Raw genomic sequence first — 26,354 nt, forward strand, 5'->3', positions numbered from 1 at the left:
TCCAGGGCCAAACACGGTGATATAAGGAAGGCTCTATGCACCACCCCTGTTGGCCCCTCTGCGGCTGTGCCTGTCTTAGGTTGTTCCTCCTCTGAGGAATCTTACCCGTCTTTGGTTAACCAGCCATCCCTCAGGACCAAACAGGGTGATATTAGTCTCCACGCCCCACACCCTCAGCTCCTCCACTGCTCAAGCAGGACGTTCTGAATCCCATTGCTCGGCCCACATACTTCAACATTTTCAATGTTTCAAAAAGGTTCCAGAATGTCTTCCCACACCCAAAGGCTTGTGTCAAGAGGGTGGTGTCATTAAGATGTGGAGCCCATCAGCCTGGACCCCTGAGGGACTAGAAGAGCAGGGTCCCCTACGGACCAACCTGTGCTAAACATGTAGCTTGAGTGAGAAATCAACCTTTGTCGTTTTAAGCCACAGAGTTGGGGGATGTTAGTTACTGCAGCAGAACCCAGCCCCTCCTCACTGACTCACCAGGTTTCAATGAGGAGGGATTTCTCCCAAACTCTGGGCCTGTTGTCCACCCCTGGCTCCTCTCCAAGGAAGAAAAATGATTTATCTGATTGATCAGTTTCAAAAAAAAAAAAGAATTGAGCCTGCAGAGCTCAGTTCCCTCCTCCATACTCACTCTTTGGGACGTGCTATCTGCAGATGCTGGGCTTCTCTCCACCATGAGGCTCTGTCCCAGAGGGGCAGACTTGCAGCATCGTCTGGGCCTGTGTGGGTAAGTCAGCCTGATTCTGGGATTCAGAACGAAGAAGCCCATTGTTGCCACACACCTAAGTGACACTGTCCAACCGAGTTCTTCTCAAAAACAGAGATAACTTGGTGGCCCCATTGCTGACTCCTGTTGCCTCCTTTAGTTCAGAACTGAGGCAGGAAAACAGGAGTGTCCTCAAACCCCAGCGCCTATTACCTCACCCATCCCTTACTCCAAAGGACTCCATTTCCAAACGTCTCGGATAAAAACATGAAAGCCTGATGGTGAAATGCAAACCTGATTCCTGAGAATTTTCACAAAATACCTTAGCAAGGTTGATGCGGGGTTTCTTGGCAACAAGGACATTTGGGGCCAGATAGTCTTTGTTGTGAGGGCTGGCTTGGGCATCAAAGGATGTTTAGCAGTATCTCAGGCCTCTACCTGCTAGATGCCAGGAGCATCCGCCCTCCCCCAGTGTGACAACCAAAATGCCTCCAGATATGACCACATGTCCTCTGGGAGCAAAATCACCCCCCCATCCCCAGCTGAGAACCACATTTTGGCGGATCTGATCCAGGTACTCAACAATGACCTCTAGTGATCTGGGGGGACTTCTTGGAGCTGGTGGAATTTCAGCCCTTGAAGGATTGAACTTCGCAAAGGGAAGGGGAGAAGCCATGGCATTAGGAAAGCATGAGTAAAGGGAGGCTTGGAGGCCGGCACACTTGGAGATAAGGGGTGGGGGATGGGGGAGCAGGTACTGCATAAACAACAGTTGGAATGATTAAATAGCCAAACATAGAGAAGCACTCAGCATTGTACATGCAACAAATGTTGGCTAATATCATCAGAGCCGACGCTCTCCTCCAGTCCAAACAGTGACATCAGTTTACAGCAATTAGCCATCATTGATGTTGGCATCATCCCAGTGTTTAACCATACATACCCCCACCCACGTCTTGTAGCTTCTCTCGGTGTTAATTTCTCTGTATCATACTATAGTCAAGCTTGTGATGGGGGCAGAGGGGGCAGGTGAGATTGGGAAAGAGGGAGCAAAGCGAAGAATGTGATTCAGTCCTAATAAGCAAAATACCACATTTTATGGAAAGACAGGATCCAGCAGACCCCGCTGAGAGGGAGGCCACTGAGATGAACTTGGAGGTGCAGGGCCATCCTGCCTTTATTTAAAATGTCACTGTTTTCTTCACCGTGGGTGTTTGGACCTCATTTTGAGTTTTGAAAAACATTGCATTGAATTATTATCTTGATCACTGCTGTGCGCCTGTACCCACCCATTCCCCCCCCCCTTCCTTAAACTTTGTGCCTGGCCCTGAGTGGCAGGATTCCGGGGCTGGGGCTGCATTCCCAGCAGAGGAATGAATTAGCAGTAAAGCTTAAAGAGGCTTCTGTTTCAGACTCACCTTTACATACCCCCTGCAGGGAAAACACAACAAAAGATCTTTATCTGAATATAACGCACATTTCTATTTTCTCAGGCCCCAAATATTCTCCTATCAGCCTGTTGTGAAAACTGCACCAGAGGCAAGCAGCTTTCACAGGCCTTGGGGATTGAGAGAGGGGCCCGGATGTGCTTTACTGCCCAACCCAGTATTTACAGGGAAAAATTAATTGTGAAATCAAATGACATTTTTATTTCAAATTTAAGCCACGTCCTCGACTAAGAGGAAGCTGCCGCAGACTAGCCTTGTGAAAGGGTTGGGATAGTTGGGATTTTTCCAAAACTTTCCCGCGGTGCGTGGGGTCAGATTTTGCACAAGCACAGGTGGGCCGCGGGGGCTTTGCAGGGGGCAAGTGCTGGAGAGAGACCAAAGTTCCACTCAGGAGGGGAGCGGGCGCCCCCTGCTGGCGTTGAAGGGGTGCTCTTTCCCCGGAAATGTTTCTGCACAGATCTTTTTTTTTTTTTTTTTGGAAACAAAAGTTCCAAAGTTGCATTGTTTGGAGGACTGTCTTACTCTGTTCTGGGCGTCATAAGAAAATAACCACAGATGGGGTGGTATAAACAACAGAAATTCATCTTATCACTGTTCTGGAGGCTGGAAGTCCAAAATCAAGGCACCAGGATGATCCTGTTCCAGTGTGGGCCTTCTTCCGGGTTCATGGCCAGCATCTTCTCCCCGCATCCTTGCACAGTGGAAAGACTCTGCACAAATCTTCAAAGTCCTTGAATGGGTTACAACAGATATGTTACAAAGAGTAACAAAACATGGAAACGTGAAAAGGCAACAATTTCTCTTGAGCCCTGTTGGTTGGTACCTCGACAGGTACAACTTCTGCAAGAGGATAATTGGCAACAGCCACTCAAATTTTAAACGGGTGTCACATGTCATTGATGCGGTGTTTCCCCTCATAGTGATCCATCTGACAGATGCACTGAGACCGGCTGGGACCTGGGACCCTTTGCTGCAGTGCTGCAATGCTTGCACCTGGACACACCTCTCCTAGAGCTACAGAATACAAAGAAACTATACAGCACTAAAAATAACCGTGTGCAAGCACAACTGGGGCAAATTCTGGACAAGAGACACAAAAAGACCAAAAAACCCAACTGCCACTTCTGAAGTGCTGGGAGCAAAAGCAGGGTACTGCGCATGCCGCCTGCACACAGTATCACCAAAGGGATGGGCAAACCACCTAAGCCAGCCCTCCAGCCTGACCCCTGGACACACCCCTACCCTCACCCCATATAAGGAACCAGCTTGCCCGCATTCGGGGAGCAAACAAGGGAACCTGTCACTAGTTCTCGCTCCCTCCTGTGGCCACAGGGACCCCAATAAGCCTTGCCTGAATTTCTGATCTGGCCTCTAGTCAATTTCTGTTGCCTGGGGCAGGCCAAGAACCCTGGTCAATATCAAAACCACTGAGAAACTGAGGTACAGCCAAGTGAAGTGACTTGCTCAAGCTCAATCTTTGGGGTAGAGAGTCAGCTGAAATCCCAGCTCAGCAAATAGGACATAAAGACTCATAAGGTGAAATTTTATTTCAAAATGAAATCTGGAATGAAAGATTAAGGAGGGTTTTGAAGAAAATAGTATTTTAAAGAAAATGGGGGTGGGGTGAGGGGAAGTAAGTAAAACCAGTTTAAACTGAAATGCAGAAGAAAGGGAGGTATTTATTTGGCCTTAGAAGTGGTCTTTCATTTATTACAAATGAAAAGAGGATTTCTAACTATAGAGCTATGACATTGATACTGATTTTTAAATAGTATAGTTTTTTGCGTGTGGGTCAGGGAGAGTGTGCTTAACTTTTACGAAATGTTAAGTGCTTTTTGAGTTATAGCCTTGAGGTCTCCATCACTCTAAAAATAAAGGGGCCACATCTGGGCTGACAAATGCTCACATTAGGTTTCGGAAGCAATGTTAGTACTTGGCAAAGAGCAGTCATGTTTTCCTTCATACCTCAGTGAAATCTAAATTGAAAAGACTGTTTTGCTCTCTTCTGACAGCCTTAGAAATTCTTCCTGTAAGGATGTGCTAATGTTCATTTTTCTCAGCAAACCCAAAACCCAAAAGACTTTGTCTCCAGCACCTTCCTAGACTTTTATTTCCAGATGCTACTCAAGATGTACCCTTCGAGTCAAATTTCCCTGCAACCAGTCAATCCTGAACATCAGGCTAAAAAGGGAACCAGCTCCCCCAGCTTTCCCAAGGCTGCCCTGGATCTGTGTTTAATGCCAGGGAAGCAGATGTCCGGATGGCAATGAAAGAGGAGACCAGGTGGTGTCTTCAAAACCAGGAATTCCAATTCTAAAACTGCTCTGAGTGGCTTCTGCTCCTTTCCTCAGCTTTGTAAAATGTCATTCAATGTTTCAGAAGCAAAACAAATTGATTTCCTTTTATAAGGAACAAATGGCTGGAATGATTATCTGCGTCTAATCTGTTTTATATTAGAGTCTGATGTATTCCCACTGGGTTCTGAGTTCCCCCAAATCAAGGACAGTATCTTTCATCTCTAGCCCGGGGCATTGCTCATAGTAGGCTTTCAGGAAACAGTAACAATATCTAACACTTAGATGGTACTTACTTTGTGTCAATCGCTGTTCTAAGCACTTTGCATATATTAACTCACCTAATCCTCATAACCACCCTATTATTGGCTCCATGTTATTATAGAGGAGGAAATTGAAGCACAGAAAAGTTAAGCAACTTCCCCGAGGCCACATACCTAACAAGTAGTGGAGGCTGGGTGTGAAAAATATACCTCTTTTTCACAGCCTGACTCAAAAATATATATATATATTCTTAGCCACTATACAAGTGGTTCCCCAACTTGTCTGCAATTAGGCACCTGGGGAGCTTTAAAAGAACACCTTCAAAAAGTACATTTAATACATTAAATTGTGATTTAATTGGTCTCAGTTGTGGCCTGGGTTCTGGAAGTTTTAAAAGATCCTCAGCTGATTCCGATATACAGACAAGTTTTGAGAACCACTATATTATACTATCCTGCCTCATTACTCAGCAAATGTTTGCTGAATTTAATTTGCTCCCTGAGGAACTGCTTTCAGGAATATAAACAAACAAGGAGAAAAAAAAATATCCAACTTCAGTTGTATCAAATTACCTTGGAGTGTAATTAATTGTAATTCCAGTAGAGTATGTGCTAAGAGCACTGGTCTGGAGTCAGACATTCGAGGATTAACATCTCTGCATGTAGCAGAGTGGGAGTGGAAAATGTTGCCTGCCTTATCAGTAAACAAGGGATGTCGCAGCCATCAAGCCACTACAGCCACCCGGATGGTGAGCCTTGAGGGAACTCAGGATGGAGACAACTGAGTGGCCCACTGTCATGCCCTCAGTCACTGCAGCTGCCTCCAAAGGTGCATCCTGAGGGGACTCAGGATGGGGATGCACGGGATACTGGACCCAGATAGCTGAGGTGTACATCAAGGGAATGATTTCAAGCACCCCAGCCTCTTGCAACTTCCCATACACAGAAAAGTGCTAAAGTCCTTAACTTGATATACCTGATTTTCTTTAATTAACAGTAATCTTTTGATGTCCAACTACCTGATCTTTGTTGCAAAAGTCCTATACAGTAAGTCCCCTACATATGAACTTTTAAGCTGCGAACTTTCAAAGATGTGAATATGCGTTTGCATGTCCAATCACATAAGTTAGTTAAAGTGCCTGGTGTACATTGTCACGTGCGTGCATCCTCTACAAGTGGTTGTGCTTTTGTGTACTTTACTGTGCAGTACTGTATAGAGTACTGAAGTACAGTGTCTTTGTTTCAAGCTAGATCTGCAAGAGGATGACTTCACTGAACTCCTTGCTGTGCAACACGAGGAGCTTATTAATGAAGACCTGATGGAATTGGAGGCCCAGAGAAAAGATGAAGAGAGACAAGAGGAAGAAGTAACTGAAGAACCAAAAAGATTCACGATGCAGGAAATGGCAAGGGAATTTTCTTTATCTGAGGAGGCACTGTTAGTTTTGGAGGCACAGGACCTGAACATAGAACAGTACACGAAGGTTGCAGCAGTTGTTCAGAATGCAATCCATACCGTGTCATCTATGATGAGAAAAAAGAGCTACTATCTAGAATTCACTGAACTGATTTTTCAAGAGGGTAGATAGAATTGAATCCAGCAAGGAACCAGAAGCTGTGCCATCCACGTCAGGCGTGAGTGAACTTGCAGCTGGCCCTCCATCTCCTGTTGCTGATGATCCTTCAGCTCTGCCATCTCCCACCTCCTCTCCCTCCTCCAGTTGGTAACTCTTCTTGCCTGTTCACTCGATGCCAGCCCCTGGATGCCAGCTGTTGTACTGGGCTACTGTACTTTTCAAGGTAGTGTACTGTAAGATTAAAAATATTTTCTTTATTTTTGTGTTTGTTTTTTATGTATTATTTGTGTGAAAAGTATTATAAATGTATTACAGTACAGTACTATAGAGCCAATGGTGTTAGTTGGGTACCTGGGCTAACTTTGTTGGACTTAGGAACAAACTGGACTTAGGAAAGCACTCTTGGAGCAGAACTCGTTCGTATGTGAGGGACTTACAGTATATCCTGGCTCCTCTAGTGATGAGCAAATTGAAACTTCCTCTCCTCTATCTTGCAAAGGCCTGCTCGCCACTCTCAGTTAAACAGTAAAATGAATTACTAAGAGTGATCAGATGAGGGAAGACTGTCTCGCTCTCAGACACCCACCCCCCTAAGCCTTTGTTTGAGACCCTTTGCACATAGACTTAAGTGACCATTAACTTCAACCTGCAACCAATGTGAGAATGCAAATTGGGACCTTAGTGCTGATAGGAATGGAATGTCCGGCTCCTACAAGTTCCTGTTAGGACCCCCTACTAGGTGTGTAACCCCTGGCAACTCCCGCACTCTGTAACTGCCCGTGACCTATAGTAATTTGTAGCCAATCAGTTTGTACCAATTATAGCTGTATGTTTTAACCTATATAAGGAGAAGACTCCCCTGAAACGGGGCCCCAGAATTTTGGAGCGTTCGCTCGTCTGGGTCCGCCGGCTTAATAAACCTGAGTTCTCCAACTCTCCGAGTGTTGTGCTTGGTTTCTCGTGGGATCAGTTTTTTTCTGCAACACTAGTACTTCTTTGGAGCGGTCCCTCAGAGCTATCTGAGAGGCTGTCTTCTGGGCTTGAAGTCCTCAGAAAGACAGCCAAAGAAAACGTAATTCTCCACTTTGAGGTTGTGCATTTTTTTCCAGTCAACAAGAGTCTGGCTAGGTGCCCAGCGATAGCGATGCCCATCTCCTTCCTGCCTAGGCACACAGCAAGACCACATCACCCAGCTGGGTGTGATCACGTGACACAGTTCTGACCAACAGAATGTGGGCAAAATTCTCCAGCACTGGGCTGCCCTCTCTCTCCTGTGAGGCAGGTTCTGAGTGGGGCGGCCGAGACACAGGATGGAAGGGACCCCCCTCACCACTTAAGAGGAGGGTTGCCAGATTCAGGAGCACTGACTGGACTTGATGTAAACGAGAAGCTTCTTTTCGTTAAGCTGCTGGGGTTTGGGAGTTTATCTGTCATCAGTGACTAGTGTTGCTTAACTAGCACATTGGCTTTGGGTACGTCCCTCATCATAAGCCTCAGTGTTGTCAACTGCAGAATGAAGACAGTAGTACAATACAGATCATGTCTGGCTGCTGGACAGCTTTCACTTGCCCCTCCAGATCCACTCTCCATCCTTCCCCCCTGCTCTCTGCCAGGGAGGCTGAGCCTGGGACCCGACTGCAGTAAGTCAGGCGCAGCCTTACGGGAGGGCAGGAGCCCGAGGCTGGGGATTTAGTCATCTGGCCCCCTCAGGCTACTTGGCTCCACCTAAGGCCACAGCAGCTGTCAGGCAGCCCTCTCCTCTCCTTCAGCTACAGGTTCTGTGAATCACTCTCTCCTTTTGTCCCCTCTGGCCTGCGATGAGGCTTAGCATTGCTTCCGCCTCCTGAGAGATGGGCTGGGAAAGCAGGAGCAGCCCCATGTTGCTGTGTCCAAGGAGAGCAGGAAAAGGTCAGATGCCACCATTGACTCACAGACCTGAGGCCCAGGGCAGGCCGCGAGTCACCTCCCGAGGTGCCTGTGGGTCTCCCATGCCCCTGCCCACCTATCCCTTCCTTACACCTCCCTCAGTCGCCCCAGTGGCCATCTGCTACACCTCCCTCAGTTGCCCCAGTGGCCACCTGCTTCCGGCCGGGACCCTGGCTGATAGGGAATGTGAACGCCATGCTGTTGAGGGCTGAACAAAGTAGTAGCCACATGGTAAATACTAGCAAATGCTGAATTTAAAGTGAGAGACGTGCCACACAGCTTGTTTACAGGAGTGAGTGCTGCAGTGGAGACTAAAGAGGTATGGGTGGCCGGGCCTGTCTGAAAGTGGTCATCTTCAAGCTGCTCTAAGGAGGGACCAGGCAGAATACTCTAGAAAGGAATGCAAGGAGGCTTTTAGGCACGGTTCTCGCTCCAAGCTGCACATGATTTTCACCAGGGGCGCTTTTAGCCCAGTGGTTTGCACCAGGGGGCTTTTGCCACCCAGGGGACATTTGGCCATGTCTGGAGTCATCTTTGATTTGCATGGCTGGGGAGGGGGTTTTACTTGCAGGTATTGGGTAAGGGCAAGGATACTGCCAAACATCCTACAATGCACAAGACAGCATCACAGCAAAAGCTCATCCAGCCCCAAGGGCGAGATTCCTAAAGTGGAGAGATTCTTATTTAGCCCCACTCCCAGGCTTATGACTGTGGCTGGAGCCCAGCCAGGGAAGGAGGGGGGCGAGGGGGTGGGGGGGAGGGGTAGAGACGCAGAATAAGCAAGTTTATCTGACTCAAGTATTCTAAGAGCCTTTAATCTCCATTTTCCAGCAAAATTCCTTTCTCGGTTTCCTAATTAGTGAAGACTTTTCACTAATTTAGACAACTGCACAGGTGCCTCTCAAATGAAGTCCTACAATGAGCCTGGACTTTGGGAGTCATACCATGTGACCTTGAGCAACTTCCTTGACCTCTCTGAACCTCAGTCTCCTCCTCTGGAAAACAGGGGCTATTATAACCGCCCCCTCAGAGGGGCTTTGAGGTTATGTATAGAGCATACAATTTCTGGCTCAAAGCAAGCACCTCACAAAGTTGCCCCTCCCTCTCTCCTCCAAGAGTCATGTGTGGAGTGTGTTGTGACATGATTTTTCCCTGACTGCTCAAAGCAGATGGTCATATAATGACATCTGTCACATCAAAACTTCTTTTAAAATACTGTCTTTAAGAATATTTCTTTTAAATATTCCTTTCATAAGTAATAATATTCCTCCAAAAAAGAACGGATTTTTCAAGTATTTATCTAGATCCCTAAGACCAAAACTAAAACATGTGTTTGCTGCAAGTTTACATTGTAGAGATAAGATAACTAACGCAGTGATTAATATCCCAAAGGGGGAAGGAGTGGCAAATTCTAACATTATATGCTCTATATTTCTCAGAAATTGGCAGCAGGTAGCTATAAGATTTGCTATTAGAAGTACTGACGCCAGGATCATAGGGACACCATTTCCCAATAACAGGATCTGACACAGACCTACCCTCTGTCTCAAAAAGTATTTTATACAGGCTTTTTGTACAGGGAACATTTCTTGGTGACAGACAACAGTGTTTACAACAAACTCCAAAGAGTAAATATTTTAATTTTCTTCGAGTATTCTTAAATTCATAATACTTAAGTCACTAACAAGTTAACATTTCCACAAAAATATTCATACAGCATCAGTATTCTTAAAGTATTCACATCTATAATTACCTCCATTAGGAAACTTAGCAACGACAGTCAACATATACATATTTACTCGTGGTGAGATCAATTCGATGTCTAAAATAAATCAGGATGGATTAACATGAGAGCTGAATTGGCATCCCTACCCAATTTCGCAATGAAAAAGCAAACAGTCCTGTGTGACTGGCCAGTTACACAAATAGCGTAAGACAAATCCAACTAGAAATTGGAAGCTGCCATTTTATATACACAAAATACATGTGAAATAGCAAAGTAAACATATTTCTTAAAGGAGGGGCTGCTAGTTCAACCCCCCAGAGTATTAGAGGTGTCCTGAGTCTGACAACATCACATCTACCATCTCTTGAAATACATCAGATAGCACTCCGGTGCCTTCTATAAAGCGACATGCTTGAAACCTAGGGGCCAACACTAGTTACAGGAGGCAAAAATGTCTAACACTGTGTTTTTAAAAATTGCTGACATTTCAAAATATGAATTGTTGAAATTCACTTAAATTTCTCATCCTCAAAGAAGCTGATCGTGGTGTGTTAGAATGCCTTCTCTACCTTTGTGATTTGCAGACACTACGATGAAAGGAAAATACTTATTAAAACTGGCTGACTTGCAACTGTGCATGTAAAGTCTACTAAAGGGAGCAGAGCCTAGCACGATCCCGAAACTACGGACATAAAAATAAATTGGCATTAAAGCACTCAGTTATGCTCAACGAAAAGGCTGACTATATCTTCCAGTAAACAGAAATAAGATTTCTCAGTAATGGAAAACAATTTTTTTTTCCTTCATTATCTATACACCATCCAAATAACCTTCCTTTTTAAGGCAAGGCTCACAAATTGATATTTGATTTATTCAATTTGGTACCAATAGGTAAGTCCAGTTGATGCATTTGTAGATACAAAGTATCACTTTGTACTTGCACAGGCCTTTACGTTCTAGAAGCTTAAAGAACTTCATGGACATTTTCTCTCATGTCTTTAGGTCAAGAGGATGTGAAGGAAAATAGGGAATAGGTTGCTCACCACAGACCACGAGCCCTGCCATACTCTCCACAACGCTGAGGAATTACACCCCATGCAGGTGTGAGAAAACTGAAGCAAAGCAAAGTTAAATGATTCCTCTTAAGCCGAGTCCCGCAGCTTTTTACAAAGACAAGATCTAAATTAATGTTAAGACAATTAATTAATCCTAAAACTACTCAGTGCAAGTGTGGTTTCCTCATTTAAAACTGCTTAACTCTGCCTCCGCCCTCTGTCTCTCATCTCTGAGAGCACACAGGGTGCACGGAACCAGAACCAACAGCACCCGAGGGCGGCGAGTAGCCCCCGAGGAGCAGACATAGTTGTTTGGACCGTTTGGGAACTGAACAAAGGCACCATACCTACAGAGCACAGTTTTTAAAGGAGATGGTTAAAAAGTGACTCCCTTAGCAGCTGGAAATATTTCAATAGCATTTAAAAGTGACACATAGCAGGAAACAAGAAATACTGGTTTTTAGTCTTTTCCCCATTTTAGGCACACTGCTACTTGGGAAGATTTATTTTTTTCTTAAAGTGAGTTCTGCATTATAAAAATATTGATGTTAAATATATGTGCTTAAGTGGGAATCCAAATTGGACCCAAGCTTTACTAAAATGAAAGTCTTCGCTATGATGTCTAGAAAAAACATTGCATGCTACCTGTCCTAAAAGGCAAGTGTTGAGCGAACATTATACTTGTAAATAACAGCAATCTGTGGACAGACAGAAAGGGAAACTGGGGAACCCAAATCAGCCCTAATCAAGAGGAAGACGTCTCCATGGCTTCTGCTGCCTTTATAATGTAAGGTGGTCTGAATGTGTTCCTGTAATACCGTGAGGTTCTGAGACTCACGGACGCATCCTGATCAAGCTTGCTTACCTGGACCCCTCGGGAAGATACGTACACAGACTCAATGCAGCAATATGTGAACATGCTCAGTCTACCCCATTCAGAAGTCAGCCTTGAAGGCACCATGGCCATTCAGAAATACATCACTCTCAATAAGAGCTCCGAGATCTGAGGGAGCCGTGGCTACCGTGGGTGTGATGTGGCCAGTGCTTCCTGCTCGACAATGCCACCCGTCCCAGGTGTCCCCAGCCTGGGGCACTCAACCGAGCGCCACATCCCACAGCGTCACTCACACGCATGCACACACACGCACACACTCTCTCATCATCCGAAAATCTCTGCTGGGCTTTGTTTACAGAGATGGACCCTGAGGCTTAGAGAAGCTCAATGTCTTGGCAAAGTCACCTGCGTGGTAAGTCACAGACCTGCGACACAAGGATCCTGACAACACTCTTTACTGTGTCGTCGGGACATAAAAGTTCGAAAAGAAACTATTAAAGGAGAAAAAATCGAGGACATTTAACAATGCCTGTGTTCAAATACAGAAAGGTCCTCTATGTGAACGTCTCAAGTAAAGAGCATCTTGGTTAAACGGGCGAGGCGTAGACCCTTGACACAGTCTTCCTGAGACACAAGGTTTCTGTTCCCAGACATAGATCCTATCAAACACAGGTGCAGGAGGGCAGAACTCGAGAGCCATGGAAGTCACGTTATAAAGATATGCATTTAAATGGGACTTATAAACCCAGTTTGTCAAAAAATGGGTCCATTTGCAACTCAGAGAACAAAGAAGTGATGATTATTTCTCCTGATACAAATTACTTAAGTTCAATTAGATATAGCATGGAAAATAAAAGTGAAAGATTTTATATTTTTTAATTTGAGCAAGTGTCTTCCAGTTTGATTAATCATCATAGATATCACACACAGCACGTTCCCTTATAAGGGAAAATACTGGTGTTGGTGCAAGGATGCCTGGAAATTGCCACAGAAGCAGGCTAAAGCTTCACATAATAAACAGCCATGGCTAGTGTTTACTCAGGACCCCATTCTAGGTGGACTCCATCTACCCGGGGCTGAGTAATAAATGGTCCTGCGATGCTTCAACACTATCCTTTTAAGTTTTTCAGCAGTAAAAAGAAGACAAATAAAATTAAATGGTATTTAACATAATTTTATGAATTTTAAATGTTCAGATTTTGGATTTACATGTGCTTTTTTTTATCATTTACTACTTTATTATACTTCTCTACATGTTTCAGTTTTTACAGGAAAAATATTTTAACTTTATTAAAGAAAACATCTGGTGCTTTGGAGAGAGAACTTCTCAACTATATATAAAGTTTCAACACCATAAAGAGACCTATTCCCAGAAAATTCTCAATGGGTCCTTATCTTTTGGGAGGAATATTTGCTTTCTTGTTTAGAAAGTTTAAAGAATGAAACTGATTTGATGTCATTTTCCAAACCCCAAACTGAAAGTAGTTCTGAAATCCAAATTAACCTCGATGACATCCCCCTACTTTAGAAAATGAGAGTCATTCAACTTTAAACAGTGGAAGAATGCAAAGCCCTATATTTTCTTTCTGCTAGATTAATCTAAAGTCAGAGACTGAGTTCTTGAGAACAGTTTCCCTCTCCCTCTTAGGTAACGATTTACTTGATATTAACCAAAATCAACTTTGAGAAAGTGTTCGCAAGGATTTTGGAATAAATCCTAGCACTGCATCTATGAATATGCTCTAAGAGAAGCAAAATATTCATGGAAGCATAAAACAATTCCAACTTTAAATAAAAATACTTTATTCATTCCTGACAGGTTATCAAAATGTACACTGTTAACCAAGTAAAAATGGTACTTCGAAATAGCTGACTAGGGCATATTTGGAGGATTTTTGGTTAATTTCAAAAGAGTAAAAACCACTTTCAATCTCCCTTCCCACACATTCCTAGTAAGCTTGCACTCTACTTGCTTAAAGCTGAATATATAAACAATTATATGGGCCCCAGTTCATTATAGAATGCACATTTTCATTTACACTTAGAATGAATGAAAGTTATTACATTTGAGTTACCTTCCTTTGCCAAAAATCTTCAGACCTACCCCTCTTTATATTTTGTCTGTAAATTACATGTAGAATATAGCACATGACTTGTATTCATCTAAACACGCACGCACACAGACACACACACACAATAAAGTGCAACACAACAGAACAAGTCTGCAACAGACATTCACGTTCTCAAACTTCCACAGGAGGATTTTCTGAGCAAACGGAAACGATGTTGTTCTCCGTGTTGTTTTCGAGTGCCTGAACACTAAATCCAACAGACTAGGTTATTTTGTCCTCACTGATATTTATATTAAAAATCCTATTTGCTTTACCTTCCCTGTGGCTTCTGTCTCTCATTTTCAATGAAAGTTCTGAAGCTGTGATTCTCTTTAAACCCAGAGAAAAATCGACTCCTTGGAGCAACATAAATAGTGCTTTCAAAGTGCTCAAATGTTTCTGAGCACTCTGTACTGTAAAAGGAGGTTTCCAATGATAGCTCATCTGTAACTAGGAAAATTACAGTCATTTTAATAAAAGCAAGCATTCCACTAACTTGGCAGCAAATGCTTTACGGACTTTTGACACCAGCCACCAAACATTTCTACAGGCAAGTACCACAACAGCCCTAAAATGTCAAAAGGTTTTGGTTGCATGTTGTTTTGATACTAAATTATTTCACTAAGAAATGGTTTTGTTCCTGAGATGAGGATAACAAAATTAAATGAGCCCCTCTAAGGCTGCCAGTGGGGCACTCTGTGCCTTATCTCCACCATCACTATCTTCGTAAAGAACCATGTCGGAAACGTCAGTCCTCCCCGTGGCGCCATTTCTGTGACTCGTCCTGCCGAACGTCTGGTCTAATTTGGTTTCTCATGCCACCTAACACGTTTGACGTTGCTTCTGTGGCAACGATCAGAGGTTTCACCACGGCGGGAGGGATCTGGCGCAGGACTTCGCCCACGGCACCTGTCACGCCTCTGCTCTCGTGTTCCCGAGCTGCGGTTTCGTAAATGGTCTGAGCCGTGTCTGCGAGTCCCTGAGAGGGGGGAGGGGAGAGAAGGGGAGTAAATTATCTCATAGTACACACTTTAGTAGAGTTAATCAATGTCAGGTCTGTAACTAGACAAAACACAAAACATAAACTATACTTTTGAGATAACCCAGGATAATTATTTTTATGACAATTCTAATTATAAGGGAAAGTAACAGGCAACTATTATGATTTAGCATGTTGTTGTGACACTTGTGTAAACTACAATTTCACACTGGGAAACTTACAGAAATAGTTATTAATCCAAGAGTAGCTTTTCTGGTACTATTAACCACTCTGATTAAATCAAACTTAGCAAACAAAGCTTCTTGAATAAATATAATCACTAAATAAATATGGTGATAGTTCCTGTGATTCAACTGTAACAAGAAAACCTAATTCTACTAAACTCCAAAAAATAATGTTTTAAATTACTGGCTAGTACTAGAAAAGACAACTGTGGAACTTTCAATTAAGATAAAAGGCTAAATAGAACATTTTACTGGATTAAACAGAGAAAATTCTGAGAACATAAAGCAGAAACATGTTTAATAATTAGAAACAAAGCTTCCGTAGCAGTTTTCATCTTTCTTATAACTGTGTAATGTTAAAACAATCATGATTGCTGAGCTTTAGAGTTGAGTATGTAAATGGGTAGGTCAAGTAAGAGTGGTAAAATGATACACATGGCTTTCAAATCTCTACCATTTGTCTAATTCAAAACCTCTTAGGGGCCACAAGGCACTGTTCCATTGTGACCGTTTCAGTGAAGGGCACAGCGAGAGGAATTTGGGGCTCCCCAGGGAAATCAAAAAACCTTGTCCTGGTCCAAAATCTAGCCCTCACTTTGACAACCTAACAGGACGGCAGGCAAAAACATGTAATACTGTGGCGGGGAACAGAGGGTACAGAAGAACCAAAAAAAAGTCAAGTGTTATTTTTAAAACTATCTGCAGAATAATAGCCAATAAGTAACACCGTCACTACAGTGAAGAAAACGCTTACGATTTATACATTTGCCCACACCCTCCCCCTGCCCGCTCCCAGCTCCCCTCCCTAACCCATAAACAACAGACAGGCACTAGTTTATCATAATGTGATGGTTAACAACCACCAAGCAAATTCAAATCTCAGCTCCATCACTCAGCTGTGTGACCTTACCCAAGTGTTTTAAATGGGGAATGAAAATACTGTAGTGACTGTTAGAATTAAATGAAACAATGCGCCTACGGAGCCTGGCACAGCTCAGCAGGTACTGAGTGCTCACTGAACAGGTCCTAGGTAATTACTACTTCCCTCACCACTGCTCCCTGACCACCACGCGACCTGACCATGCACAGCAGGGCTTAGCAAACTGTCTCTGCAAAGGGCCAGGTGGTAAATACTTGTGGGCCACGTAGTCTCTGTCATATACTCTTCTTCTTCCTTTCTGTTTTCTTCTTTTTATAAGCCTTTAACACTGTCAAAATCATTCTTACTAGAAGGTCCACACAAGAACAGGCATGGGCCACATGTGACCTGTGAGCTTGCATCTGCCACCCCCTGATCTTGTGAAACACATGATCCTGTGAAACACATGGGATGTTTTTTCTTGATCTCTGAGTTACCAACATCTAAAAGGAAAAGCAATAGTACTTGTCACCATTTAGGAACCTCTATTTTAAAAATTTTCTAACACAGAATTCAGACTCTGTCTAAAAGCACACGCTACCACATCAATCCACACTCACCTTCCTTCCTCCCTTCTTCCCACAGACAGTTTTAGAGAACTAAACATTAGACCCAAACACCTGGCTTCTGATCCAGGCTCCACTACCGACTCGCCAAGGTACACTGGGGAAGCCGTTTTTGCTGGGCCCGTTTTCTCATCCCTAAGTGAGGAAAACCACCTATCTTTAAGGGTTACTATACCCTTGGCACAAAATAAGCACACAAATACTTACATTTAAATAAGCATAGATTAAATTAGGGAAGCATGTGTGAACTGCAAAATGCTACACACCCAAGTGCTATTAGATTCTGCTGCGGACCCACTGCCCCTGCTACACCTTGAAGGCCAGGATCATTTCTAACATGTCTACCACTAACCGGCCCAATCCTGACATCTGTAGGAACAGGTCTGAGTAGTAATTATCTCTCTTTACTCTCCCGACTAAATCTCTTTTTAAGAGAGGTGACAAGAAAAGAAAGGGGGGAGACCGTCACGGCTGCCGCTGCCCTGCCGATGACGAGGGGCGCCGAGCAGACGACACTGTGGCCCCGGCGGGCCACCCAGGTCCCCAGAGGGCTGGCGCTGCCTCTGGTCCTGGCGCTTCTGCGTGCGTCCACCACCACGTCTAGTGCTCCATCACAGGGTGATTCATCAAGCCAGACCGTACTCAAGCCAAATGTTTCTGCTCCAAATATGACGCTTTAACAAATGAAAATCAAGCCAAACCTATTTCCCAAAACAGCACCACCCTCTCTCCCACAACTAGCACAGAAAAAAGTGGAGTGGCGTCTGTGCCCTCTCATCTGTCGCCTACTACTTCTCTGTCTCGAAGAAAGCTGATAACAGTGAAGACCCAGCACAGAGGATGAGGATCTCCTCACACTGAAGAGTCCTCCATCCACGGCCAAAGACACTCTCTGGACAACAGAGATTATGAAGAACCGGACTGTGACTGGACCACCAGCCCCCGGGATGATAAGTCCAGTGAGGCCTTGGGAGAAAACAGGGGCTACATGGAAACTGAACAGTCAATGAGAACTTTTAAGACCCCCACCCTCAAATACAGAAGAGGAAGATAGCCATTTCTTTTTTCCATCTTATTATTTTTGCTTTTTGTATTGCTGTTGTTTATATAACATATCACAACAAAAGGAAGATTTTCCTTTTGGTTCAAAGCAGGAAATGGCGTGATGGTCTTTGTTCCAAAACAGTGGAATATCATCATCTAGACCAAAATGTTAATGAGGCAATGACTTCTCTGAAGATTACCAATGATTACATATTTTAAAGCACTGTGATTTGCGTTTGCTTATTATGTAATTTTATTTGCTTGACTTTTTATATGATATTGTGCAGATGTTTACCATTGGCAGTACTTACATGAGAGGTGGGCCTCCTTTATTTTGCCTTGGTGCTTGGAAATTAAGTATCATGAACAAGGAGTACATAATTTTTTAATCTACATTTTTAGAGGTGAATTCAATCAGGTGTCCAAAATGTGGAGCTGAACGTTACCTATTAGTTTTTATTGTTTTAGATTTCTTTACTGTACTTCTTCTGAAAGTGTTAGTAATGCTACTTTTAAAAGGTCCCAAACTTACAATTAAATTCTAACACCTCAGATACTGCTGACTCAGATTCTCTTTCTGCCATCCAAATGCTGTTTCTTAAGCACACATTTCTTTGTGCTCTCAGACTGTCATCTACAAGGACGTAATAATGCTTTACATATAAGTAACATTTTTTTCTTCCAGGAAAATTGCGTTGGATATTTTTGGATAATTTATACATTACTATTGTTCATTCTGATCACAATTTTAAGTAACACATTAATAAAATTGTCTAGAAATTATGGCAATAGAGACTGTAGTTTGCAGTGGAATAAATACAATGTTATAGAGATAGCATTTTTTGGTTTGAATTACTGAATTAAATTTAGAGGTAGAAATTGTCGTAAAATTTTAAACACGCATACAATTGCTTTTACTTAGCAACTGACTGTAGCACGGGTTCCTCCAAGCTTTCAAGCAAGGATCAGAGTTTAAAATTATATCATATTTGTTCACTCGTTTTTCTTTTTTTATAGTAAGTTTGAATACATTTTAGGGCCCACTGTCACTTAAATAATATGGTATCTAGGTCTTTCAAATTAAAAGTATACCTGAATGAAGTTGTTTGTATACATAAAGGATATATGCATACACTGACTCTCTCCTTGTTATTTGTTTTGTTTTCTTGTTCTTTTTTAACAGCAACTGGAAATTACTTACTGTATTTAATTTTAGCCTGTCTTTCTATCATATGTAAATATGTGATTTGAAACATAGTTGACTTACAAGTGTCACAACAACTTTTTAGAAAACGTAACCCTTAACATATATTAAAGAGCAGTCACAAAGCCCAGATGAGCCAGTGGGCGTGCGGTTTGTGTAGAGATGTAAGAGGCAGGACAGTCCATCATTTGTCTCGGGTAGACAATTTGCTGTTATCATAAGGAAGGGAAGCACAGTGGAAATACACTTCAACTGTTTTATTGCAGTAGTTTTTTTCATATCTGAAACTGTATTATTTAATATTTTGAATAAGATTTTTTAAAATAAATGGCAAAGATATAAATAAAAAAAATTTTTAAAAAAGGGACTTCCCTGGTGGTCCAGTGGCAAAGAATTCCCCTTCCAATACAGGGGATGCAGGCTCGATCCCTGGTCAGGGAACTAAGATCCCACATGCCAAGGGACAACTAAGCCCACGTGCCACAACTACTGAGCTTTCGCGCCTCAACAAGAGAGCCTGCGTGCTGCAAACTAGAGAGCCCATGAGCCCTGGAGCCTGTGCGCCACAACTACAGAAGAGAAAACCCGCATGTCACAACTAGAGAGAAACACGTGCGCCACAACAATGAGCCCATGCCATAACAAAAAGATCCCGCAGGCCTCAGTGAAGATCCTGCATGCCACAACTAAGACCCGACGCAGCCAAAAAAGAGAGAGAGAGAAGGAGGTAGATGACCAGTGGTCTTGCCTTTATTTATCCTCTAATACATTTCTTGGGGGCCCCACTTCAATGGCTTTTCCAACATTTGGGACCACATAGGGTTCTTTTGTCAGGTAAAGACTGTCTGTCCTAAGGCACTTCTGCCTGTCAGAACACGACAGGGAGAAACATCATTAATGAAATCCTAATACACAAATCATAAGTAAAACAACCTCAAACTTCATGTCATGTACCAAAAAAAAAAAAATTAAGACAGGGAATGCTCCTGTCAACACCCATAAAGAACCAAGATTCACTGGTGCAACTAAATTATAATTTGGTAACACTTAATAAATGTCAAGATTCAAATAGTCACAAAACACCAATTCCACCCTTAACAACTTCTTGCACATATGAACAACAGGGCATTTATACGAACATTCCAACAGCAGTATTTTAGGGGAAAAAATGGAAACTGTCCACCAATAGAAAGATAAATAAATTATGCTATATTCATACAATGAAATATTATAAAAGTTTAAATAAGGTCTACATATATCAACATGGATATATCTTGAAAGACAAGTTACAGAATGATACCTATGATACCATTTATGTTAATTTTTAAAATATAAACAATAGTATTTGCTTATGAATATATACTTAAATGAAACTATAAAAACATGCACAGAAAAAATATGTACCACCTTCAGGACAGTGAAGGCACGCGCATGGGATCAGGATTTGTGTTTGACCTGAAAATTTTTATTTTTTAAACAAATCTGAGGAAAATACAGCAAACAGAAACATGTTAACTTCACTGGTGAGTTCATGATGTGTTTCTGCTACTCCTGGCTCTCTTCTGTATGTAAAGAGATTAGCCTTCCCGCGAGATCACTACTCTTCCCGTGAGCCTGCAGGTCAGGACTCAGCCTCCTCTCTTACCTCATGCAGATATTTCCACTCACCAACTGCAGAACATTCCCAAATCCACCCCAAGCGTTTCTCTGAACAAAGCCCAAGCACCGATGCTCTTTAGAGGAACACCAGGAAAGCACGCAAATAGCTTCTGGCCTGTCCCCTGGGGCACCCACTCACCTCCTTCACTACACTGTAGGCCTTGGCCACACCTTCCCTCAGGTCCACTGGCTGGTGGGCTAAGCGGTGATGAGGGAACCTTCTGATCTTCTTGGGCTCGACAGAAAGGGTACCAGGAGACACCATGTCATAAGCAGTCTCTGCTGCCGCCTGGATCATTTTACCAGAGAGTAAAAAGTGAATCAGAACAAAGTGTGGAGAGTTACGCTCCAACCGTGCCCTTCCCATGGGGAGTGAGGAAGAGCAAAGGGACTCACACACCCTCAGACAGGCTCTTCTGCAGCGTTTGAATTGTTTACAACAAGAATGAATTACTTTTATAATAAGAAAGGTAAAGCGTATATTAATAACAAATATCTGGACTCAGCTGATTTTTTCCATCCCTCCCCTGTCCTCTGAGAACACTCTCCATGTTCCCAGGTTGGACAAGAATGCATGGTCTGTGCACAACTGGGTAGGGCCAATTGGAGCTTAATACTTAATATAACAAACCTTCATACGACTACTATTGGATCTCTAATGCCTTCTTTACATTCAGCTATGATCTTGTCACAGAAATGTGGTGAAATAAATCTTTGGCTAATTTAATAGCTATAATTTACCTGAAATAGGCAAAAAAACCTTGACACTGTAGACCAATGCATTATTCTACTAATTATCTAACACTGGACAGCTAATCAAGAAAAAATTTAATGATACTAAATCATTACAAATAAAATATCTATTCTCAATATTATCTATATTTTCACAGTACCATTTTCAAAACAAAATAACCCAACTGTTTACAATGGCTCTTCCTCTTGGTATAGATTAAGGTGGTCTATGCAAAGATACCTGTATGGTTTGAACCATTCTGTTTGTGAGTTCTAGAGCAGCCATCGCTGTCGAGGTGCCGAAGGAGGCAGCACCTCTCTGAAATCCTCTGACAATGCGGCCATCCTTCCGGTACTGCTCAATTGGTAACCACACCAAGTCCTTTAGGCCTTGCACTAGAATGACAGTCAACACACAGAAATCAATAGGAGTGCTAGAGCTCAGACCTCTGCTATCATTCTAACTCTCGGGTTTTTAACCCCTAAAATGGGAGGCAAAATTTTGTGTGTATGACTAACATGTAGGTTTTTCTAGAAAGGTGACCCTCATGTAGATTCTCAAAGGCATCCATAACCCTAAAGGGGTTAAGAATCACTGATCAGGCAAAATAAATTACCTTCTAATTAAAAAAGAACACTCACCTAATTGTACTAGTGAATGCATAGGCCCAACGCCACCCAGAATTCCTGGCAGCTGATTCTTCTTAATGTCAGTAAGCCATTCGGTGATTGCATACGAGAATAATTTGTCAACACCTAGCAAACTAGAGCAAAAGACTATAAGTATATAGGAAGGAAAATGAAATTTATAGGTTTAGACAAATTTGGGGATTTTTTTTTCTTAAGACAAAAAAAGAAAATGTACAAATTATACAATGACAAAATTTTATAGATCTTCAATTTAAGTATACATACACATATATATGTATACACATACATTTAACTGAACTGTAATACTAATAATTTCGTACAAGGCTTAGGTAATATATATACGTGTGCTTTTCCACTGTTCTTACTTCTTCAACATCTAAAGCTTTGGCACAGGATTAACTCAGTGTCTATAACTTGCCACACAGTTCTTAGCTACTAAGAACCATTGCCTTGTGAACGTCTAGTCTTTCCACTAAATAGGCTAATTTATAACTTTGGGAAATTATTAAAAAAATATCCTAACTATAGCTGTTTTTTGAAAAATACTACTCTCTTCAAACTACTTCTATTCTCTCAGAATAAAAATTAGCCCATAGCCAGTAAAAATCCTCTAAAAATGAGCTCTTTGCAAACAACACTGTAAAATAATTAAATTATGTATGCTGGCTAAGAAAACAACTTTTAAGTTTTCCTCTTTTTTTCTTTATATTTATTTATTTTTGGCTGTGTTGGGTCTTCGTTGCTGCGCTGCTGTGCGTGGGCTTTCTCTAGTTGTGGCGAGTGGGGGGGCTACTCTTCGTTGCGATGTGCGGGCTTCTCATTGCTGTGGCTTCTCTTGTCGCGGAGCATGGGCTCTAGGCGCGAGGGCTTCAGTAGTTGTGGCGCACGGGCTTAGTTGCTCCGTGGCATGTGGAATTTTCCCAGACCAGGGATCAAACCCATGTCCCTTGCACTGGCAGGTGGGTTCTTAACTTCGCCACCAGGGAAGTACTGAAAGCTCAACTTTCAATTTGTTGTGAACTAACTTCAGTAACTACATCTTAAAGTCTCGTAAAATAAATCAACTTACCCATGCCGATAGAAAAGCCTCTTCAGCTTTAGTTCAGAGCAGTTTAACTGGGCCAGACCAATCAAAATCCCAGCTAATGTTCCCTTTAAAATTAAAAAAGAAAAAAAATTCACTAATGAAGCTAAAATACCTAAAATACTTGCAGCAAAAAAAATACATGTATTTATATGACCCAATTTATATCAAATTTTACTCATGGGTTAAGTACATTTAATTTACTTTAAAAACAGAATTAAATTTTAAAACCTTACACTGCATTTCAAACATACAAACTATGACAGAAAAAAAGTTTTAAAAACATTAAGTCCACTAGCAAAACAAATGGGATAATTTTGTAGAGTATATTCGTGCAGTTTCCAGACCTGATCCATTGACACATGTTTGCCATGATAATCAAGTCGGATAGGAACTTCTGACGTGAATCTAAACTCTCTGAAGAGAAAGAAAGGAGGGGAGTTATTTATATCCAAAATCACTCATAGCTGAAATTAGATACACATTAATTTGTTCAACTGGAGAATAAAAAAAACCCACAAAATAATGTGAATATATTAAGGCCTAAATAAAAGAGAATGCCTTTTAGCTCTACCTTTTCTTAAGGCACTATAACAATTGAACTGATGGTAATCATCTTATACATTTTATTTACATTATTATATTTAAAAAACCTCTTCCTAGTTTACTAAACAATGTTTATCTTAGAAAAATTTATTCTGGCAGATACTCAATTCATATAGAGAACAAACTAATAAAAACAACGTTCAAGATTAAACCAATATAATCATTACCAAGAAGTAAAAAAGAGGTAAGGTATTAATATTATTTTAGCTCCATGATGAAGCAGAAAGATCCAGAAGACCTAGACATGAACCCTAGTTTTATCAGTTATACGGGATGTAGTCAAGGCAAGTAACAAACTCTCTGAACCTAAATGTCTTCATCAGTGAATTTTTAAAATGCCATCTACATTGGTGAATTTTAGTGCACATTCTTGAAATTAATGCTTGTAAATAGGATACTGACACACAAATACTGGGAATTCTGAATGAAATTATAATTATACACTGATGCTACACATCAAACAAAAGCAGTGGGCTTTCAAAGGCTGGACTGTAAACTGGAACTTGAAACACATTTTTACTACAGAATTAATGTCAGTAGTTACATACTAAGTCATCCCAAGTCATTCCACAAAAGTCTGCTTAACCTACAGTAAAATGGAAATGCTGTATTTACATCAATGGCTACAAGAAGCCTGGGATCCCAGGTCATCCCTCATCTTCCAAACAATCATCTGCATTTGGTTCTCTGGGCAACAGTCGCTCGACCCTGCCTCCTCCTTTCTCACTCTTTTTCCTCCATGGCATGTAATAGGCCAAATCATATATTTTAATTATTGTAAGCTCAATTAAATAGGGATTTTTCTCTTTGTTCACTTTACCTAGAACAAAATCTGACATACATATAATAAGTGTTCAATAAATATTTGTGGAAAGAATAAATGTTTGCAGGAGAGGGGACTATTATACCATTACTTGGAAAACACACTGGATTTGGGATTAAGAAGGCATGTGCTCTAGTTCTGGCTTGGCCACTGACTGTGTGGTCTTGAGCAAATTACCTCTCTTCTGTGTGCATTAACTTCTGCATCTGTAAAGTGAGTAATTTGAACTATACCACGAAGTACCACCCCAGGGTCCTAGACACTCTAGGAGCTTTTGAGAGTAGAAACAGAAATCTATAAGCTACTTTAAGTAGTCTAATGGAAAAAAACAAACATTTACCTAAGTAACTAGTGAGGCTACACAAACTGACTAAAAAGTGTCAGATTTCTGTGCTCTGGAGCCAGAATTGTAACAATTAAATTTCTTTTATATTGGTTATCCAGTGTTCACAAAAAACAAATTGGCATCTTATATGTGATTAACATAAAATGAGACTTCAAATTATTACTTAAGATACACAACTTTTTTGGTAGAAAAAAAACTTCTAAATAAAAAAGCAATGTAGGAAAATAATAAAAGAGGTTCTTTTGTGACAGAAAAGTTTAGAGCCACCAGAGATCCTCTAGCTCAGGATCTTTTCAAGGCTCACACTTTATTATATTTTCTAACTATTTTCATCAATATACAAGATATTTAAAACATGAAAACACTTTATAATAGTTACACTGCCCACTTTGGATCATACCTAAAGTCTAACTTCAGAACTTAGAGACAAGGACAGAACTTGGGGACCACTGATGTCTATGGGAGAGGAGACGGGAGCTAACTGTCCCTCACAACACAGGTGGTTTTGATATTCAACCTCTCTCCTTCCAACAGAGCCAAGGCTCCAGCCCTACCATCAAGGGCCGGGAAAGAGAGAGGATGGGGAGAATGAATGGGTCTGGAAACGAGGCATAAACGCCAGTGCAGAACCAGCTAGTTGTTGGCTGTAGCCAACAGGCACCTGGGTTTCCTGATGATGCCAACTCAGCCAGGGAGCGAAGAGGCATAAGACACAACAGTGACAGAGAAGGGCAGAGAAACCAGACAGAAAATCGCCGTAAGGGAAAAGGGAGGAATGCTGAAGGGGAGGTGTGTGAGGGAAAAGGACAGCATCATGTTCGAGGAGACACAAATGGGCCATAACAGTGACTGGGAGGAGAGGGACAGGAGGAGGAAAAAAGAAGGAAGACTCTCAGGGGAAGAGAAAATTCCTGCTACAGAATCAACAGCAAGATGAATCCTGAGCTAAGGTTACTGTGCGTCAATGAGAGGTGCAAGCAGGTGGGGCCCGCGTATAGATAAATGCACCCAGTGATTATCTGCCAGTGCAGAGAAAAGCTGATGTAACCTCACGATTTCTGGCACACAAACACATTAACAAACAACCGTCAAACTAAAATAATTTCATTTATTATCAAAATTAAATGATTTACCTAAAAAACACAGGCTGATCACTAAACGACACTTCTTCAGTGAAGGCCTTCTCTTCCCCATTGACCATGTGCACTGAACTGGCACTGCCATTTAGGGAAGGTTGCTTTGGCCCAGGGAAAGAAATAACTAGATTTGGCTCCTTTGAAGTGCTTAAATGCCTTGGCAAACTGCAGGTGACATCAGCTCCAGGAGACTTTTTAACTGAAAATGTAACGTGCATATTTGAAAAATTAGCTATACTTCTTTAAAGCAACAATTTCAATCAACCTACACTTAAATATAACTACTGCTGGAGAAATCTTTCAACTTTTAAATTATTACAGTAGTCCCTCCTTATATTCAGTCTTACTTTCCAAGGTCAACACGGTCCAAAAATATGAAATGGAAAATTCCAGAAATAAAGAATTTCTAA

The 26,354-nt window shown here is 41.9% G+C and overlaps 1 protein-coding gene and 1 pseudogene across 2 annotated transcripts in view; one reads left to right on the forward strand and one right to left on the reverse strand.

Annotated features, from left to right (window-relative positions):
• Positions 1-9,234: 9,234 nt before the first annotated feature.
• Positions 9,235-26,354, reverse strand: part of ATG2B (autophagy related 2B) — a 77,499-nt gene continuing 60,379 nt past the window's right edge. The window contains exons 36-42 of one of the 2 annotated variants that reach the window (XM_057732479.1): positions 25,942-26,143; positions 23,381-23,450; positions 23,019-23,101; positions 21,941-22,062; positions 21,540-21,694; positions 20,706-20,855; positions 9,235-14,929 (exon numbers count right to left, since the gene is read on the reverse strand). In XM_057732479.1, the coding sequence (XP_057588462.1) occupies positions 14,699-14,929; positions 20,706-20,855; positions 21,540-21,694; positions 21,941-22,062; positions 23,019-23,101; positions 23,381-23,450; positions 25,942-26,143 (1,013 nt within the window). In that variant the 3' untranslated portion in view covers positions 9,235-14,698. The remainder of the gene's footprint in view (positions 14,930-20,705; positions 20,856-21,539; positions 21,695-21,940; positions 22,063-23,018; positions 23,102-23,380; positions 23,451-25,941; positions 26,144-26,354) is intronic. The other variant, XM_057732478.1, reaches the window with a different exon arrangement.
• Positions 17,343-18,021, forward strand: LOC130851764 (keratinocyte-associated transmembrane protein 2-like; annotated as a pseudogene).

This window comes from Hippopotamus amphibius, chromosome 4, assembly GCF_030028045.1.
Source record: "Hippopotamus amphibius kiboko isolate mHipAmp2 chromosome 4, mHipAmp2.hap2, whole genome shotgun sequence".
NCBI classification, from domain to species: Eukaryota; Metazoa; Chordata; class Mammalia; order Artiodactyla; family Hippopotamidae; genus Hippopotamus; species Hippopotamus amphibius.